Here is a 15,900-nt window from a genome sequence, read left to right as displayed (position 1 = left end):
GATATTTATATTACTATTCATAACTAGCAAAATTACAGTTATGAAGTAGCAACGAAAGGAATCTTATGGTTGGGGGTCACCACAACATGAGGAACTGTATTAAGGGGTCACAGCATAAGAAGATTGAGAACTGCTGGTCTCTAAAGAAACCAGATATCTGCCTTCACAGGCCTGTTATTCTCCTTAGTTGTGTGTAGAGTGTGAGAAGCATGCACATCAGGAGGATAGCAGCACCATGTTTCTGGAATGGAGAATATGGATGAAGAACCTTGTTAGTGAGCAGGAGAAATGATGAGTTGTAAGATTCTGAAGGCTCATTAAGCAAAAATCTTAGAGGAGATGTTGAGTAGAAAGCTGGATATTTGGGCTCAATATCTAGGAAGCATCACTGGATTTGGGAAACATCTATAGGTAGATCTTCCTGAAGCTGAGGGAGGGGATATAGAGTATGAAAAGGAGACTTAGGGCAGAGCTCCAAGGAAACTAGCACATAAGAGATGGGACAAGGAAGAGGAAGGAAGGTTTAGGAAGATGGAGGCAATCCTTAGAGGATAACAGGTATGATGGATTTAATATGAAATGCCCCACATAGGCTCAGGTGTCTGAACACTTGGTCCCAAGTTGGTAGCATTATTTTGGGAAGTTGTGGAACTTTTAGGAGGTAGACCCTTGCTTGAGGAAGTGAGACACTACAGGACAGGCATCAAGGGTTAGAACACCATCTGGCTCTCTGTGGTCCAGTTCTGCTATACACTCCTGATACCATGAATGGAGCCAGTCACTATGCCTTCCCCATGATGGACTGTATTCCATTCAACCATGAGCCCAAATCAATAAATCTTTCCTACCTTAAGCTGCTTCTGTTGGGCATGTTGTCACAGTAATGAGAAAGGTAACTAACACACTATGTCAGTACAGGAAAGCTAAATGAGGAAAGAGAGTAGGAGCAGCAGCTGAATGGTGAGAGACTGATTAATCTGATGATTTGCATTATGGCTTCCATCCTGGGTTTGGTTATTGGTCCTATATATATTAGCTTTCTGACCTTCAGAAGTTACTTCACCTTTTTATTCCTCAGTTATCTCACTTCTGAAATGTATGTAAGGAAATTACCTCATGGGTATTTATGTTAATGAAACTACTTTGAACTGTGAGTAACAGTAAATACTCCCCAACTGATGGGCTATTATTAGCACTAACTGTGGGATTAGCTGTAGGGGGATTTTTCTGTCCTGCCAGCCAGCTTCCAAATAATGACATGGAGACTCATTATTAACTGTGAAAGCTTGGCCAATAGCTTAGGCTTGTTTCTAACTAGCTCTTATAACTTAAATTAACTCATTTCTATTAATCTATGTGCTGCCCTGAGGCTCATTTACCTCATCTATGTACTGACCATCCTGCTTTCCTGCTTCCTTTGTCTCTCCTTGTGTCTCTGCCCTTCTTCTTCCCATTGTCCTCTGTGCTTGGAAAACCTGCCTAACTATTGGCTGTCCAGCTTTTTACTAAGCCAATCAGAGTGACATCTTCACAATGTACAAAAAAGATTATTCCACAACAATTAACATTAGTAGATGTGTTGATTTTCAGAAGAGCCATGTTTCCCACAAAAGCGTCCACCATAGAGCCCCTGCCTTCATCGGGGGAAGTTGTGGCTTAAATGTGATAATAGATTTCTAAGAGCAGAATAATTGAAGTCCTTTGCCAACTATGTCTGTGCAGTTAGAAGTCCTCAAAGTGCATTCTTATCGTTGCCATCATTTCCATATAATTTAGTTTTGTATATTTGTAGAATGAGTTTTCATTATAATGGGGCATTTATAGAATTTTACCTTAGAGAAAGTGACCTTATATATCACCTAATTCCAACTTATCATTTTATACATAAAGAAACAAAGGCCAAGAATGGCTAGCCAGAGGAGAGCATATTTCATGAAATTATTCATCTATCTCTTTTGTAGTTGTTTCTTCTTCTTGGGTATAACAAGATTCATGTGGTTCCTCATTGAGGTTTTATAAGTAGTCAATAATCTCTGAAAGAGAGAGGACTGTTTAGTGGAGCCGCTTGAAAGTTGTGAGCCATCAACATGCTAAGGTGGGCCTTCTGGTGGTGTGGCTGCCAGAGTCAATCACATTCTTGTCAGTAACTCTAAATGCTGGACTCAGAATTATTTCTTTAATTTGCCATTGCCCTTTTTATCTAGGAACTAACTGAAATAGACTCCCCAGGAAAAGTCATGCCATACCTTCCATCTGCCCATTTCCCTACACAAAATGTTAGGGACTTAGACAGCAGGAATTGTACTAGGCACCAAGACTTTCAAGGGTTATACAAGAACAAAGAACTTAGAGCCTATTGGCAACAATGGACAAGTACAACAATAGTACTCTAGTATATGAGCTATACCAAAGAGGAGAGTTCTCAGGAGCTAGGAGAATATATAGGAAGTATTTGGTTAGTATGAGTGAGTAAGGTTTTCTGGAGGAAATGAGGCTCAATATGAAGACTTAGTTAGCCCAGTGAAGTGGGAATGAGGCTTGGGGGAAGGAAGATGTTTCAGGAAGAGAGAATAGCTTATGCCAAGGATGCAGCTACTAAGATCATGAGGGCTGGCAAATTCAAGCCTAGACAAAAGCGTGCCTTTAGAGTGGGAGAAGATGAAGCGGATCTAGGAGGGATGGTGATAGAGGAGAGGCAGAGAGATAAGCAGGAGCCCGAAAGAAAATGCTCATGAGAAACATTTTGTTGACGCTGAAAGCTCCAGAGAGTTCTAGAAAGGTTTTAAACAGTGAAAAACAGTAATGATTTTGCAGTAGAAGTGTGGGGATTTCAATAAGTTCCAGTCATTTCTGCAATGGTTAGATATTAAGTAAAACAAAAACGCCGGGCGGTGGTGGCGCACGCCTTTAATCCCAGCACTCGGGAGGCAGAGTCAGGCGGATCTCTGTGAGTTCGAGGCCAGCCTGGTCTCCAAAGCGAGTTCCAGGAAAGGCGCAAAGCTACACAGAGAAACCCTGTCTCGAAAAACCGAAAAAAAAAAAACCAAAAAACAAAAAACAGATAGAAATTTGTTTCAATATGTTCTATTTTAAACACCTAATTAGAAACCAGTACAGGGTCTCTGGTACAGGTGGCCAAGCCTATTTTCTATGTATAAGTCAAAGTCAATTAGTCTGGATTGGAAATAATACCACCTGGGGATAAGGAGTTAGAGGAGTTACCAGAAGATGCCATTCACATGCTGTTTGCACATTTACAAAGTTCCTCAGGAAAAAAATGCTTTCTCAAGCTTTATTGCTTTCACATGCCTGACCAGGTACACTGGGGAAACCAAGAAGTCCGGGTGATATTAATTTGTTCCACATCATCATTTTGATGATTAAGTGTCACTCATAAAATGCTCCAAAGTGCTAATGGCTAACACTTGGGCCATCAAAATCTTGTGAACAAATCAAGATTCCTTCCCCACCACAAAAGATACCTTCCCCATCACAAATGCAGCTTAGTAGTTCAGCTCTGTTGGAAGATTGTAACCTTAGACCCAGGCACAATGGCCCAAGGCTGGAAGCTCTGGAAACCTAAGTAGGATGAGCATGAGTTTGAAGCTAGCCTGGGCTCTAGAGCGAGTTTCAGAACAGTCTGGACTAGGCAGGGAGATATTGTCTAAAAAACAAAGAAATTTAGAGCTGGGGATATGGCTCAGTGGTGAAGAGCACTAGCTGCTCTTGCAGAGGACCCAGATTCAGTTCCCAGCACCCACATAGCAGATCATACTAACTGTAATCCCAGTTCTAGAGGATCTAATGCCCTCTTCTGACCACTGCGGGTACCAGGTACTTAGGTGGTGTACTCACATACATTCAGACAGAAGACTCATACAATAAATAAATAAATAAATAAATAGATAGATAAATAAATAAATAAATAAATAAATCTTTAAAAAACCTAGTCTTGCTTTCATTTATTTAAAAATGCAGATGAGGAACTGGGCATATGGCTCGGTAGGTGAAACGTTTGAGGTTCAGAGATTTGGATCACTAGATCTAAGTAGAAAGACAGGAAGATATGGTGGTTGCCTGGGATCCCAGCACTTGAGACACAGAGAGAGGGCATTCCCAGGGTAAGCTCAATAGCCAGACTACACAGACTTGGCAAGCTCTGGGTTCATCAAGAAACCTGCCTCAATAATAGCACCCACACTCATACCCAGCCAAGTGCCCCGACACACGAAACCATGCATACACACATGAATGCATACCACATACATACAAATGTAAAATGCAAATGACAGTTTCTTAAGAATTCACTCACGATTGAGAACTACATAACAGATCCTGATATTCAGACAGCAATACAAATCAAAGCACAATAGTTCGGCCAGTGGCTACTCCATGAATAATAGTGTTATGTCCTCTGCACATGTCCTAAAGGAGACCTGATGTCTTGAAGGAGTACTCTAGGAAAAACCATCATAGGACATAAAATACATCAGAGGAAAATGAGTCAATAAACTAGCAACATGCCTTGTAATTAGTAAGTGTGAAGTCTGTGCCTTCACCAAGATTGAAGAATACGCTTCAAAGGGCCAGCCACAACTGCGATTTTACTGGTTTAATCATCGTATTCTATATCTGGCCATGAAAGTGGAAAAAAATCATTTAAAGAGGGAAAAGTGTTAGTAGATACAATTGCTAATAGTTGACTTGCTGATGTGTAGATGCCATAGGAAATTGATTTATTACACCAAGAATCCAGTTCTGTGTTCTGTGTTGCCACTTTTGAAAATGTACATGTGCATCTACTTAAAATTACAGAAAGAAAGAAAGTTAATTATTCAACTATTTATATTTAAGTGGAAACAATACGGTCTGGGGGAAGGAAGGAATCCAGGACAGGCAGGCATGGCATGCATGATGATAGCACAGTGCATAGCTTGGAAAAATGAAATTCAGAGTGCTCAGAAAAAAAGCTTAATTTACTCTCCCCGATGTTGAATGATATTTCAAGTCAATATTGGCGAATGACTTGAATTATTTTCCCAGCATCCTCTCCTCCTTGCCCTATGCTTTAAACCCATGGCCACTCTAACTGATCCATCACTAATTCAATAATTCTTCTACTTGAATACTGAATACCTATGTGTAGCACGAATCTTAAAAGGTCTTATTAATAAAATCAAACCTGAGCCAGGTATTGGGGTGAATGCTGGAAGATCAGAGAAACAAACAAGCCACAGCTACCTCACCTTGCCAGTTCCTCAGCTGATCCTGTTTCCTCAGACTGGAAGCTTCTGTGTCCTTATCCGAATGGCTCTCAACTGAACTGCTGCTCAAAAGCCTAAAAGCTTAACCAGGCTCTAGTTCCTGGTTTTCACACATTACATACCTTTCTGTTTTCTGACATCACTTTCTGGGATTAAAGGCTCACTTCCTAGGATTAAAGGCGTGAGTCACCATGCTTGGCTATTTCCAGTGTGGCTTTAAACTCACAGAGATCCGGATGGATCTCTGCCTCCCAAGTGATAGGATTAAAGGCGTGTGCCACCATTTTCTCACCTCTATATCTAGTGGCCGTTCTGTTTTCAGACCCCAGATAAATTTACTAGGGTGCACAATATTTTGGGGAACACAATACCACCACACCTAGGTGTATTGAAGGTAATAAAATCAATCTCCCCCCTCCCCGTGTGTGTGTGTGTGTGTGTGTGTGTGTGTGTGTGTGTGTGTGTGTGTGTGTATGTCTGTGTCTGTGTCTGTGCTTATCTGTGCAGGTACCTTTTGAAGTCAGAGTTTGGCACTGAGATGTCTTCCTCACTTGCTTTTCTTCCTTATTTTTTTGAGACAAGGTCTCTCACTGAACCTAGTGTTCCCCATTTTGACTAAACTGCCTGACCAGTGAGCCCCAGGGATCCACTTGTCTTCCCCACCCTGCTCCCAGCACTGGGGTTATAAGCATGTACCACTATGCTCAGCTTTTTGTATGTGGGGTGCCAGGAATCTGAACTCAGCTCCTCATGCTTGTATAGAAAGCATTTTACCTAGAAATTGCCACTCTGTACATTTAAAATGTCTGAATATCCATGACTTCATATGTTTCTACCTTGGGAAGCCTAGATGGGCATGCCACTGGCCCCATCCTCTGTCCATCCATCCCTCTACTTCTCCCTTTCTTTACTTCTCCATCTCTCTCTCTTCCTAAATGATCTTTATCAGATATAAGACCCAGAGGACCCAGGGAATCCAGTCTTGAGGCAGGGGAATGTCAACATAGGTGATCAAGTCTTGGTGGAGAGCAGGCTCGAAGCAGAGAGAGTTTGAGCTAAATGTTGGCTTGCCCAGAATTCCTTTAATGCATTATACACATTGCTGTCTACATTGATCAAATTAATCAGAAAATCACTGTCTCCACAGCTGGAGTCAATTTAGAAACATTCCAAGTATTGTGTAAGTAGTATAGTATTTCTGCACAGGATTCCTTATTTTCTGCAAAAATAGAAGGTGCCAGGATCTTTTGTGTGCTTGCTGCTGATGAGTTTCCAGAAAACATCATAAAACTCTCCAAGACAAATTGAGAAGTTAAATTTATTTTGCTGCTGTTTAAATACATTTAAATACTGTTCTATAAATAAAAGTTTTTCTAAATAAGGATAACTAGGGTAAGCAATGGGGTATTTCTTTTTTAAGATTTATTTTATTTTTAATGATGTATATGTGTGTGTCTGTGTGTATATGTACACATGAATACAAAACCTGCAGAGGCCAAAAGAGAGTATTGGATTCCTTGGAGCTAGAGTTACAGACAGTTTTGATCTATACATGTGGGTGCTAGGATCCAAACTGGGGTCCTCTGTAAGAGCAGTATATATTCTTAACTGCCGGGCCATCTCTTTAGCCCCCATGGGAGTATTTTTGTTATTGATTTTTAAAAATCATTTACCCAGTATGGCAAGGTCATTCATTGTATATAATTGGTTAAATTAACTTTGAGTTCTCATCCATCTTTGTGTTTGTATTTGTACATTCACATGTGAACATGTGTGTGCACAAATCTGCGTGTGCATGTGGAGGCTAGAGGACAATCTTAGGTGTCATTCTTCAGGATCTGTCTACCTTATTTATTTGAGACAGGGTACCCCATTAGCCTGTAGTTTTCTAGTTACTAGCTGGCTGGCTGGTGAGGCCCAGGAGTCTGCATGACTCTGCCTTCCCTGGGATGACAAGCATGGACCACTAAACTCAGCTTTTAAACTGTGGGTTCTGGAGATTAAACACAGGTCTTCCCGCCTTCAGGAAGGCAAGTACTTTAACCACTCAGCCATCTCCCTAGCCCTGAGTTCTCACCCATCCTTAAGAGACACAGTGAAAGTTCGGGTTACCCCAAGCCATACCACTCTCCAGATATATAGAAGTTTAAGAGCAAGAGCTCACCATGCTGGTCCTGGGGATCGAGCTCAGGTTGTCAGGCTTGGCACCAAGTACCCTTACCCATTGAGCCATCTCGTTGGCCCTGAAGTCACACTTTGAAGTCAAGTACACAGAGATGCGATTGAAACCACTAGGAGTAGAACAATCACCTAGGGAGAGTGTAGATCAGGAAATCCTGAACTTTGCTTCTCACAGAAGGGAGCCTGGTAAAGAAGGCAGAGGAGCAAACTGCACAGGGGGAAAACAAATCAGAATGGATGGGGAGGGCGTTATCAGCTGTGTCTGCAGAGACTTTTGATATTCTTTCTTGCAAAAGATGAAGCTTGCTTTCCCTGCTGTCATGGATGGCTTCTAATGAACTTCTAATTAACTGTGGGAGTGATGAAGGATAACTTCCGGGATGAAGACACCAAAGGTGCTATGGCTTCTTTCTTGTTCCTTCCCTTGTATCAGAAACTCTGGGGGGGGGGGAGGTGTCAGCTGACACACTGTAAAGACAGTCAAGCCACTTTAATGGAGGAGTGTCCACATGGAAAGGATATGAGGCTTCCAGCCAACCACCATGAAAGTGTGCCACCTTGGAAGCAGATCCTCTAGACAATGTGAAGCTTGCTGATGATACTGGCATTAGCCAAAGCTTGACTACAAACTTGTGTCAAGCCTACCTTTCTGCTGGGAACCTAACATTGTTCTCAATAAAATAAAGTCCATAAAAAAACAAGCCCAATCCCTAGGCAGCTGAGCTGCTTGGATTTCTCCATCTACAGAAACTGTGTGAGACAAGAAAATTGTTTTAATTAGAAGTTTTGAAGCATTTTGTAGTTCAGTAACAGATAGCAAGGAGACGTGGCCGGCAACCGAGCACAACGAATACCGAAGAGCAAGCTGAAAATCTCTGCAAAGGTGTTTACTGCTTTTGGTGTATTGAATTCTAATCATGCACTCATCAAATCCAAGATGCCAAGGATTATGAGTGCACTGCTGTTGCATACATTAGGAAAGAGGATTAAACTATGGCTCATTACCATAATGATAATCCTGAGCAGTTTTGTTATGATTTGGGGCATGAATTAGTCATGACTGGGTTAGATTTAAAAACTGCAGAGCCTGCAATGGCCTGCTTCACTTTCTTTAACTCTTGGAATCAAGTCCAAGCTTATTACCTTGGCATCCTAGCTTCCTTGCAGCCTGGCTCCAGCCTCCCTTCTTTGGTTCTTGGTAGGTACTGTGGTTTCAGGATGACCAGTCTACCCTTTGTACCTGGGGCTGTCTCACTGCCACCTTCTTCTTTTGCAGGCACATATCCATCCATTTATTACCTTATTTCCATGCAAAACGACCATCAATTAAACACTGACTGACTTGCTTTCTCCTACATTTTATAGGTGATGGACACACATTCATCCATAAGGATAGTTCAAATGCCATGCCCTGTTTTCAGTTTTCCCTGGCTCTTTCAGACTCAATTTCTTTCTCATCTATATTCTATGGAATACTTTTCTTTCTTTCCTTTCCTTTCCTTCCTTCCTTCCTTCTTTCCTTCCTTCCTTCCTTCCTTCCTTCCCTTCCTTCCTTTTCTTCTTCTTCTTCTTCTTCTTCTTCTTCTTCTTCTTCTTCTTCTTCTTCTTCTTCTTCTTCTTCTTCTTCTTCTTCTTCAACAGAGGGTCTCATGTATTCAAGGCTGGCTATGCAACTGAAGATGATCTTGAACTCCCGATCCTCCTGCCTTCACCTCCTGAGTGCTAGGATTCCAGGTTTTTAATACCACACCCAGTTAATGTGGTGCTGAGGCTCCAACCCGGGGTTTTGTGTGTGCTAGGCAAGCACCCTATCAACCGAGCTACATCCCCAAACCGTGAAAAAAATTTATTTTCTGAGACAGGATTTCTCTGTGTAACAGTCCTGGCCATCCTGGAACTCACTCTGTAAACCAGGCTGGCCTCAAACTCATAGAGATCCACCTGACTCTGCCTCCTGAGTGTTGGAATTAAAGGCGTGTGCCACCACTGCCCAGCTGAAATTTATTTTTTTAATTACGTTTTTATTTTTGGGGGATTACAATATAATAATATCATTTCTCATTTCCCTTTCCTCTCTTTCAGTCCTCCTACATGTCACTACTTGCTCTCTTTTAAATTCAGGGCCTCTCTTTTCATTAGTTGTTGTTACATGCATATATGTATATATGTATATTCATACATATAATTTTGTATATTGTGTATACACAATATAAATAAATGGTATAATATATACACATCTGTTCCTCTGAAATTGTTTACTTATTGTTTATGTGCAAGAAATATTATTTGCCTTTTCATCCCTTTTCCTTGGTCTTTTTTTTTTTTTTTTTAGATGTATTTGTTCTCTTCAGGCTGACAAAGAAACAAAGACATTTTTTTCTGGCCCTACCAAGTGCTCCAGTGGGGGTGGTAGACAGATATGTATCTCTGGCATTCAGGAGAATGTTTGAGCATGCCAGTGTTCAGTTAATGTTGTCGAATTGGACCAAATTAATTTTAACTCCTTCTGGAATTTGTTTTCATCATTACAATCTGGAGATTTAAAACAGTTACTCTCTCTGTGTGGTATATATGTGTATATGTGTTTACATGTGTGGAGGCCAGAAGCCAATGGTGGATGGCTTCTTCAGTCACTCTGTACATTATGATTTTTTTTAAAGACAGAGTCTTTCACTAAACCTGGAAGTCACAGATTCAGCTAGGCTGGCTGACCAGCAAGTCCAAGAGATCCTTTCTTTTCAGCCTCTCCAGCGTTGGGATTACAGACACGCACCACTGTACCCCAGCTTTTATGAGGATGCTGGGGGGCCAACTCAGGTCCTAATGTTTGTGCAGCAAGCACTTTACCCCCTGAGCCATGTCCCCAGCCCTAAAACATTTTAGTTATCGAAACCAATACACTGGGACCTGGTAAATTATCTAACAGAACTAATCAGTACTACTGATCCTTTTGGACAAAACCTGTATGTGGTAGAAAGATGTAACTATTTGTGGGTGACACCATGAACGTGAAGGCTGACATTTGTTTACAGTGAGATTCTGAGTGAGTCAACCCCAGATCCTTTTATAATTCGGTTTACCATAAAACCCATATCACCTTAGGACACATGTCTGCTTTGCTTCCTTTGTCTCCAGAAGGATTTGTGTTCTAGAAGTTGTTAGCGGAGATCACGATCCTAAGAGGTTTCCTGTCCCACCAGCTCAGTGACAAGCGGGTGTATCACTGTACACAGAGAGCTTCCTGTACTCTTTGTCCCCCCTGAACTTTAAATTTAGTGATATTGTGTGTGTGTGTCTGTATGTGGACGATGCATGTGGGGGCACCTTACCGTGGTGCGGGTGTGGGGATCAGAGGACAACTCTGTGGAGTTGTTTCTCCCCTTCCACATTTATGTGGGCTTTGGGGATTGAACTCAGGTCCAGAGGCTTGCACAGCAAGTGCTTTTACCTGCTGAGCCAGATCACTAGTGCCCAGCCTCATTTCTTGACATTCAAGTACTTTTTCTGTTTCTATTTTTGTCATTGTCCTTCCTTTCCTGTCGGATCCCTTTCTATTGTTCTTTCCCTCTTCCCTTCTGGAGCATCCCAGGGGTACCTCCCTATCTTCCTGCACTGAGATTGCTCCTGAGAGAAGATGGTGGGAATATTGGGAGGATGAAAAATTTGTCTTACACAACTCCCTAGATCATGATGAAGAGACTTTACAAGTGTGGTCAAAGCATTTTGAGATTTTCCTGGATTGTCCATATGGGCTTCCTACAATCACAGAGGGTTTTCCTAATAGGAGGGAGACAAAGAAGAGAGAAGGCAAGGTGATACAGGGGGAAAAGATGGGAATTATTTTCACCAGCCAAGAAGCTCAAAGAACAAGAGGTAGATTCTCCTTTGGAGCCTCTAGAAAGGACTAGCGCTCCCAACACCACCATTGTAGCCCTGTAATACTCATTTTGATCTTCTGGCTTCCAGAAGTGTAAGGCGATACATCTCAAGTTTGCAGGTTAGTTATTTTGGAGACACTTCCCTACTAGGGTTCTGAGAAGTTTCAACTCTCCGTGTAACCCGTGGTTAGCAGGAAGCAGCCCCCTTGGTGTGAACCCAGATGTCCCTTCCTCTCACACATTACTTTTACTTGAATTAAATTGGGGAAAGATGTGTAACAGAAATATATTCCAAGTAGAAATTTGCTTCCAAGAATAGCAATGTTAATAATACATTCATCTTATGTGCCCAAAGGACTGGAGTGTTGGAGCTAGAGTTCTAAGCAAATCTTTTTGACCAGGATTGCCTACTGAAAATATGATAACCGCATGTGGCCTGTCTGATTTTGTGGTAGTTTTTAAAATGAGAAATAAATGAGTAAAATTAATTTCAGTAGCATATTTTATCCAGTGTACTGTATCTACATTGTTACCATCTCAACATGTAACCAATAAAAAAAAATGATCAGTGAGCTCGTTTCTATTCTTTTTTCCCCCATACTAAATCCTGAGATCCCAATGAATATTTTTCATTTACACCACTTCCCACCTTGGACTGGCTACATTTTAGGTACAGGGTCACCATCATATTTACTATTGTAGACACAGTAGGTCCAGGGCATCTAAATAGTCTCGATACCTAAAGGGCATAAAAAAGTGCAAGCCAAGCCAAGTTCTGAAGCATATAAAGTTAATATACAATGAATGAATTATTCATTAGATCAGTGGTCATTGTTACCGATACAGTAAGCACCATTTAAGAGGCATATAGTTTTCCAGGTCATACAATCATGATAGTGTTCCAGTGAAAAAGAATCTGTACTTTATTACTGTTTGAGACAGGTTCTCAAGCTCATTATGTTGCTGAGAAAGACCAAGAGTGCTTGATCATCCTACTGCATCTATCCCTTCTCCCAGTGCTGGGATTACAGTCATGCATCACCACACCTGGTTTATCCATGCTGGGGATCAAACCCAAGACTTCATGCATACTAAGCAGGCACTCTACCAACTAGCCTACCTACATCCTCAGCTCCCTTTTTTGTGTGTTTTTAATTAGAAATCTGTATGTGTCAGCTATAGGTGTTTTTTTTTTTTCTGTAAATTTCAGTGAAACATTGGGAAATAACTAGCCCGTAGGCACACCTTTTTTTTTTCCAATGTGTGCCTTCCCTTCTCTGTAAGTGCCTCCCCCCCCCCCCCCCCGAAGGTGTGGAGTCTGGAGCTAATTAAACCTGGACTTGGGGCAGATCCCAAAATGCCGACCACTTGACATTTCCAAGCATGTGGAGCAGATCATCAGCACACCAGCCCATGAACCTGACACCGTGAAACAATCCCACTTCACATCTTGCAAAGTGCAGCAGTGCAGAATCTTCACACAGATTCTTCAGGTTAATATTCTTTGGTTTCGGGAGGGGGTCCCTTTCAGCTTTTAATTTAACTTGGTGGCACTTTGAAAGTGGATCTTCTAGAGCTCACTTTGCCTGCTGCTAAAGAACTGTTAATCTCATCTCCACATAGCACTTGGTCTGCCTTGAGCTGGCTTTCTAACAAAACACAACCCTCCAGCATTCAAGGAAAATGTGATTGGGGCAAATTGCATCTGCTTACATTTTTATCATGGGAAGGAAATTGAAACTTGCAACCATACATTCTACGAACCTGGTTTGAGGGTTGCTCTGTTTGAACTTCAAAATCCCTTAATACCGTGGCAGACCCTGATGAAAGACTTTTTCCTGTAAGTTGAACAAAGTCAGGCTCACCTTTAAGGAGCTGAAGCCAAACCAAGGGTTTCTCCTCCGCCCCCTCCTCCTCTCCCCAGAATCAGCACTGAAAAATCTTACTCAGCTGAGAAGGAGTTTGTTTCCCAGGGGACTTTGGGAAATACCTGGAAATTTTTTTTCCAAAAGTTGTCCCAACTTGACTGCAGGTAGGTGGTTGTATCCAAGTTGTTACTGGCACCTTATAGGGGCTAGAGATGCTGTTAACCACCCCCCATCCCCCAGAACACAGGAGAGCCTGCCACCCCAACAAATGTTTATCTAACTCATCCCAAAGGTCCTTAGATCTGCAGCAGAGGAGCCCTATGCGGACCTGCAAAGAAGAAGCAAGGTGGGGGTGGGGGGTGCCGGGTGGGGGTGGGAGTGGGTGAGTGGGGGGATGTCCCAGGGAGTCTTCCTGAAAAGGCTGCCCTGCTTGCTGCTCTGTAGAGGATGCTGGGCCACGTTGACTGGGGTTATTCCTGCTCTGTCGCTTACTACTGGCTTTGTCTCTTTGGGCAAGTTACTTGACCTCCTTTTTCACCTCTTCAAAATAGGGACGGTAACGATAATACCTTGAATATACAGGTGGGTTAATGGCCTGAAAGTGCTTGCTCTACAAGACACACTATGCCTATGTACGTTTTACTATGTGGCTCTGTAGCTTTCTCAGGGAAGTTTCAAGGCTCAGAAAAGCTCATGAGTAGGAGGAAGTGCAAAAAACAAGAATGAGTTCAGCTGTCATTTTACCAACGCGAACTTTCTAGTTCATCACCCCGAATCCAAAGGCAGCTAGAACTGGAGCCCAGCGGCGAGCTGCTTCAGGGCTCAACAGTAAATGCTTAAGTGAGCGTTCTGCACCCTCCTGTCTTTCATTTCTTCCCTAGCAATACTCACGATTGGTAATCAGTGGGCGTCCTTCAGGGACAGTGGAAGACACTAAACTCACACCCTTGCTAGGTACTCACGCATCTGCCTGTACCGGAGGTGGCTGAAGAGCACCGAAGCTCGCATGCACCCATGGTCTGAGCGCCCAGCTTCCCTCCTCCAGTATCAGCCACAGACCACCCGAGGCCAAGCCTCACCCAGGGGGCGCAGGGAAGAAAGTCAGTGGGCACTCGGATCTGGCATACTGGTGAAATCCATCCCAGGGCACCTCAACCTCAGCACCTAGGTGCCCCTTACATATGCAGGTCAGTGAGAAAGGGCTCCAAAAGGAGAGTTCAGGCTCAGGGAAACAGGGTCAATGCAGACACTCACCTGGTCCCTACTCCACCTGCCACCCAGGAGAGCAACAGCAGGAGCGCCAGGTTCCAGGGCAGCTGCATATTGGCGGGGGGTGGGGCCTCGTTCCTTGTCCTGTGCCCCTCAGGACCTGGGACACAGAGGGGTCACAGTCTCTTCTCTGCTCCGCTGGCCAGGACCTTGGTTTTGCGCGCAGCTGGCAGGCTCGGTGGCAGCCAGCGCCGAGGGGACAGCCGGACTGGAGAGCCGGGGAAAGTTTGAAGCTGCGGAGTGGCTGGGGGCGCCCTGGCAAGAGACTCCGCTGGGTGAAGCGCCCCGTGCACCAGCGAGGGCGGGGCGGGGCGGCCGAGCACATCTGGCTGGGGCCCGCCTCCGGGACGACCCGCGAGGCCTCCACACTCTGCTCTCACCCTTAACTGCCCCCACCCTTCAGTTTCAATTCACTGCAGGCTGCTTAGGGACACCTCCCACTGTCATGCATTTCAGGCTCGGGACAAGTGTGCACTGCTGAGCTCCAGGGATTGAGAACTGAGAAGTCAAAGCAGGACCACAGATGCAAATTCATAAGCACACTGCAATCTCATTTTAATGGGGGTTTTATGCTCAGCTAGGTTTTTTCCACACAACTCATAGGCTGTTAGAGGTGGAAGGTCACCAAGTCTTGTTCAAACTCCATTATTTGACAAATGTCTTCTTCTAGTTATTCGCAACACCTTTAAATGTGATATTGTAGTTAGTAACTAGAGGCGACTTGGCACAAGCTAGTTGTCTGGGAAGAATGAACCTTAAATGGGAAAATGCCTCCATCAAATAAGCAAGTCTTTGGGGACAGTTTCTTGATAAATGGTTGAAGTGGGGAGGTCCAACTCACTGTGAGGGGTGCTACCCCTACACAGGTGGTCTTGGAAGGTATGAGGAAAGTTCCTGAATGTCATTAAACAGTGTATCTGAATCACCTCTACCTCCAGGTTTCTGCCTTGAGTTCTTGCTTTGCGTTTCCTTCAGGATGGGTGAGAATGAGTAAGCCGAACAGATCCTTTTCCTTCCCTAAGCTGCTTTTGGTCATGGTGTTTAATCACAACAATAGAAAGCAAGCTAAGACAGAAAGGCACAAATGAAGACACTTTTTGAGTTCAGAGAATCCCTTTAGGTACTGATGAGTTATTTATTTTGAGTTGTAGCAGAAGGAATATTGGTTCTTCTTATCCCCACATTCACACCCTTTGACACCATGTAGGCAGAGCCCAGGACCCCACACCTTGACATTGGACTTGCTTCAGTGATTTGCTTTGGCTGTTGATATTTGGGCAGAAGCAGTGTGTCCATACTAATCCCATGCCTAAAGACACTCATGCCTCTATTTGGGTTATAAGAAGACCATGCCAGTGAGCTTGATGGCCTAAGGAGGGCCTAAGGAAGATGAGCAAGAAGAACACAGCTATCTACCTGGCCCACTAGCAGACCTCCAGC

The 15,900-nt window shown here is 43.3% G+C and overlaps 1 protein-coding gene across 1 annotated transcript in view; it reads right to left on the bottom strand.

The window, feature by feature from the left end:
• Egfl6 (EGF like domain multiple 6) overlaps window positions 1-14,842 on the bottom strand; it is a 67,498-nt gene extending 52,656 nt beyond the window's left edge. Inside the window, 1 exon segment of the mRNA XM_052715601.1 lies at window positions 14,446-14,842. Coding sequence (XP_052571561.1) covers window positions 14,446-14,513 — 68 coding nt within the window. The 5' untranslated portion in view covers window positions 14,514-14,842.
• Window positions 14,843-15,900: the final 1,058 nt, after the last annotated feature.

This window comes from Peromyscus californicus, unplaced genomic scaffold, assembly GCF_007827085.1.
Source record: "Peromyscus californicus insignis strain IS unplaced genomic scaffold, ASM782708v3 Scaffold_10__1_contigs__length_136768540, whole genome shotgun sequence".
NCBI lineage: Eukaryota > Metazoa > Chordata > Mammalia > Rodentia > Cricetidae > Peromyscus > Peromyscus californicus.
This window is presented reverse-complemented; position numbering and strand designations above follow the sequence as displayed.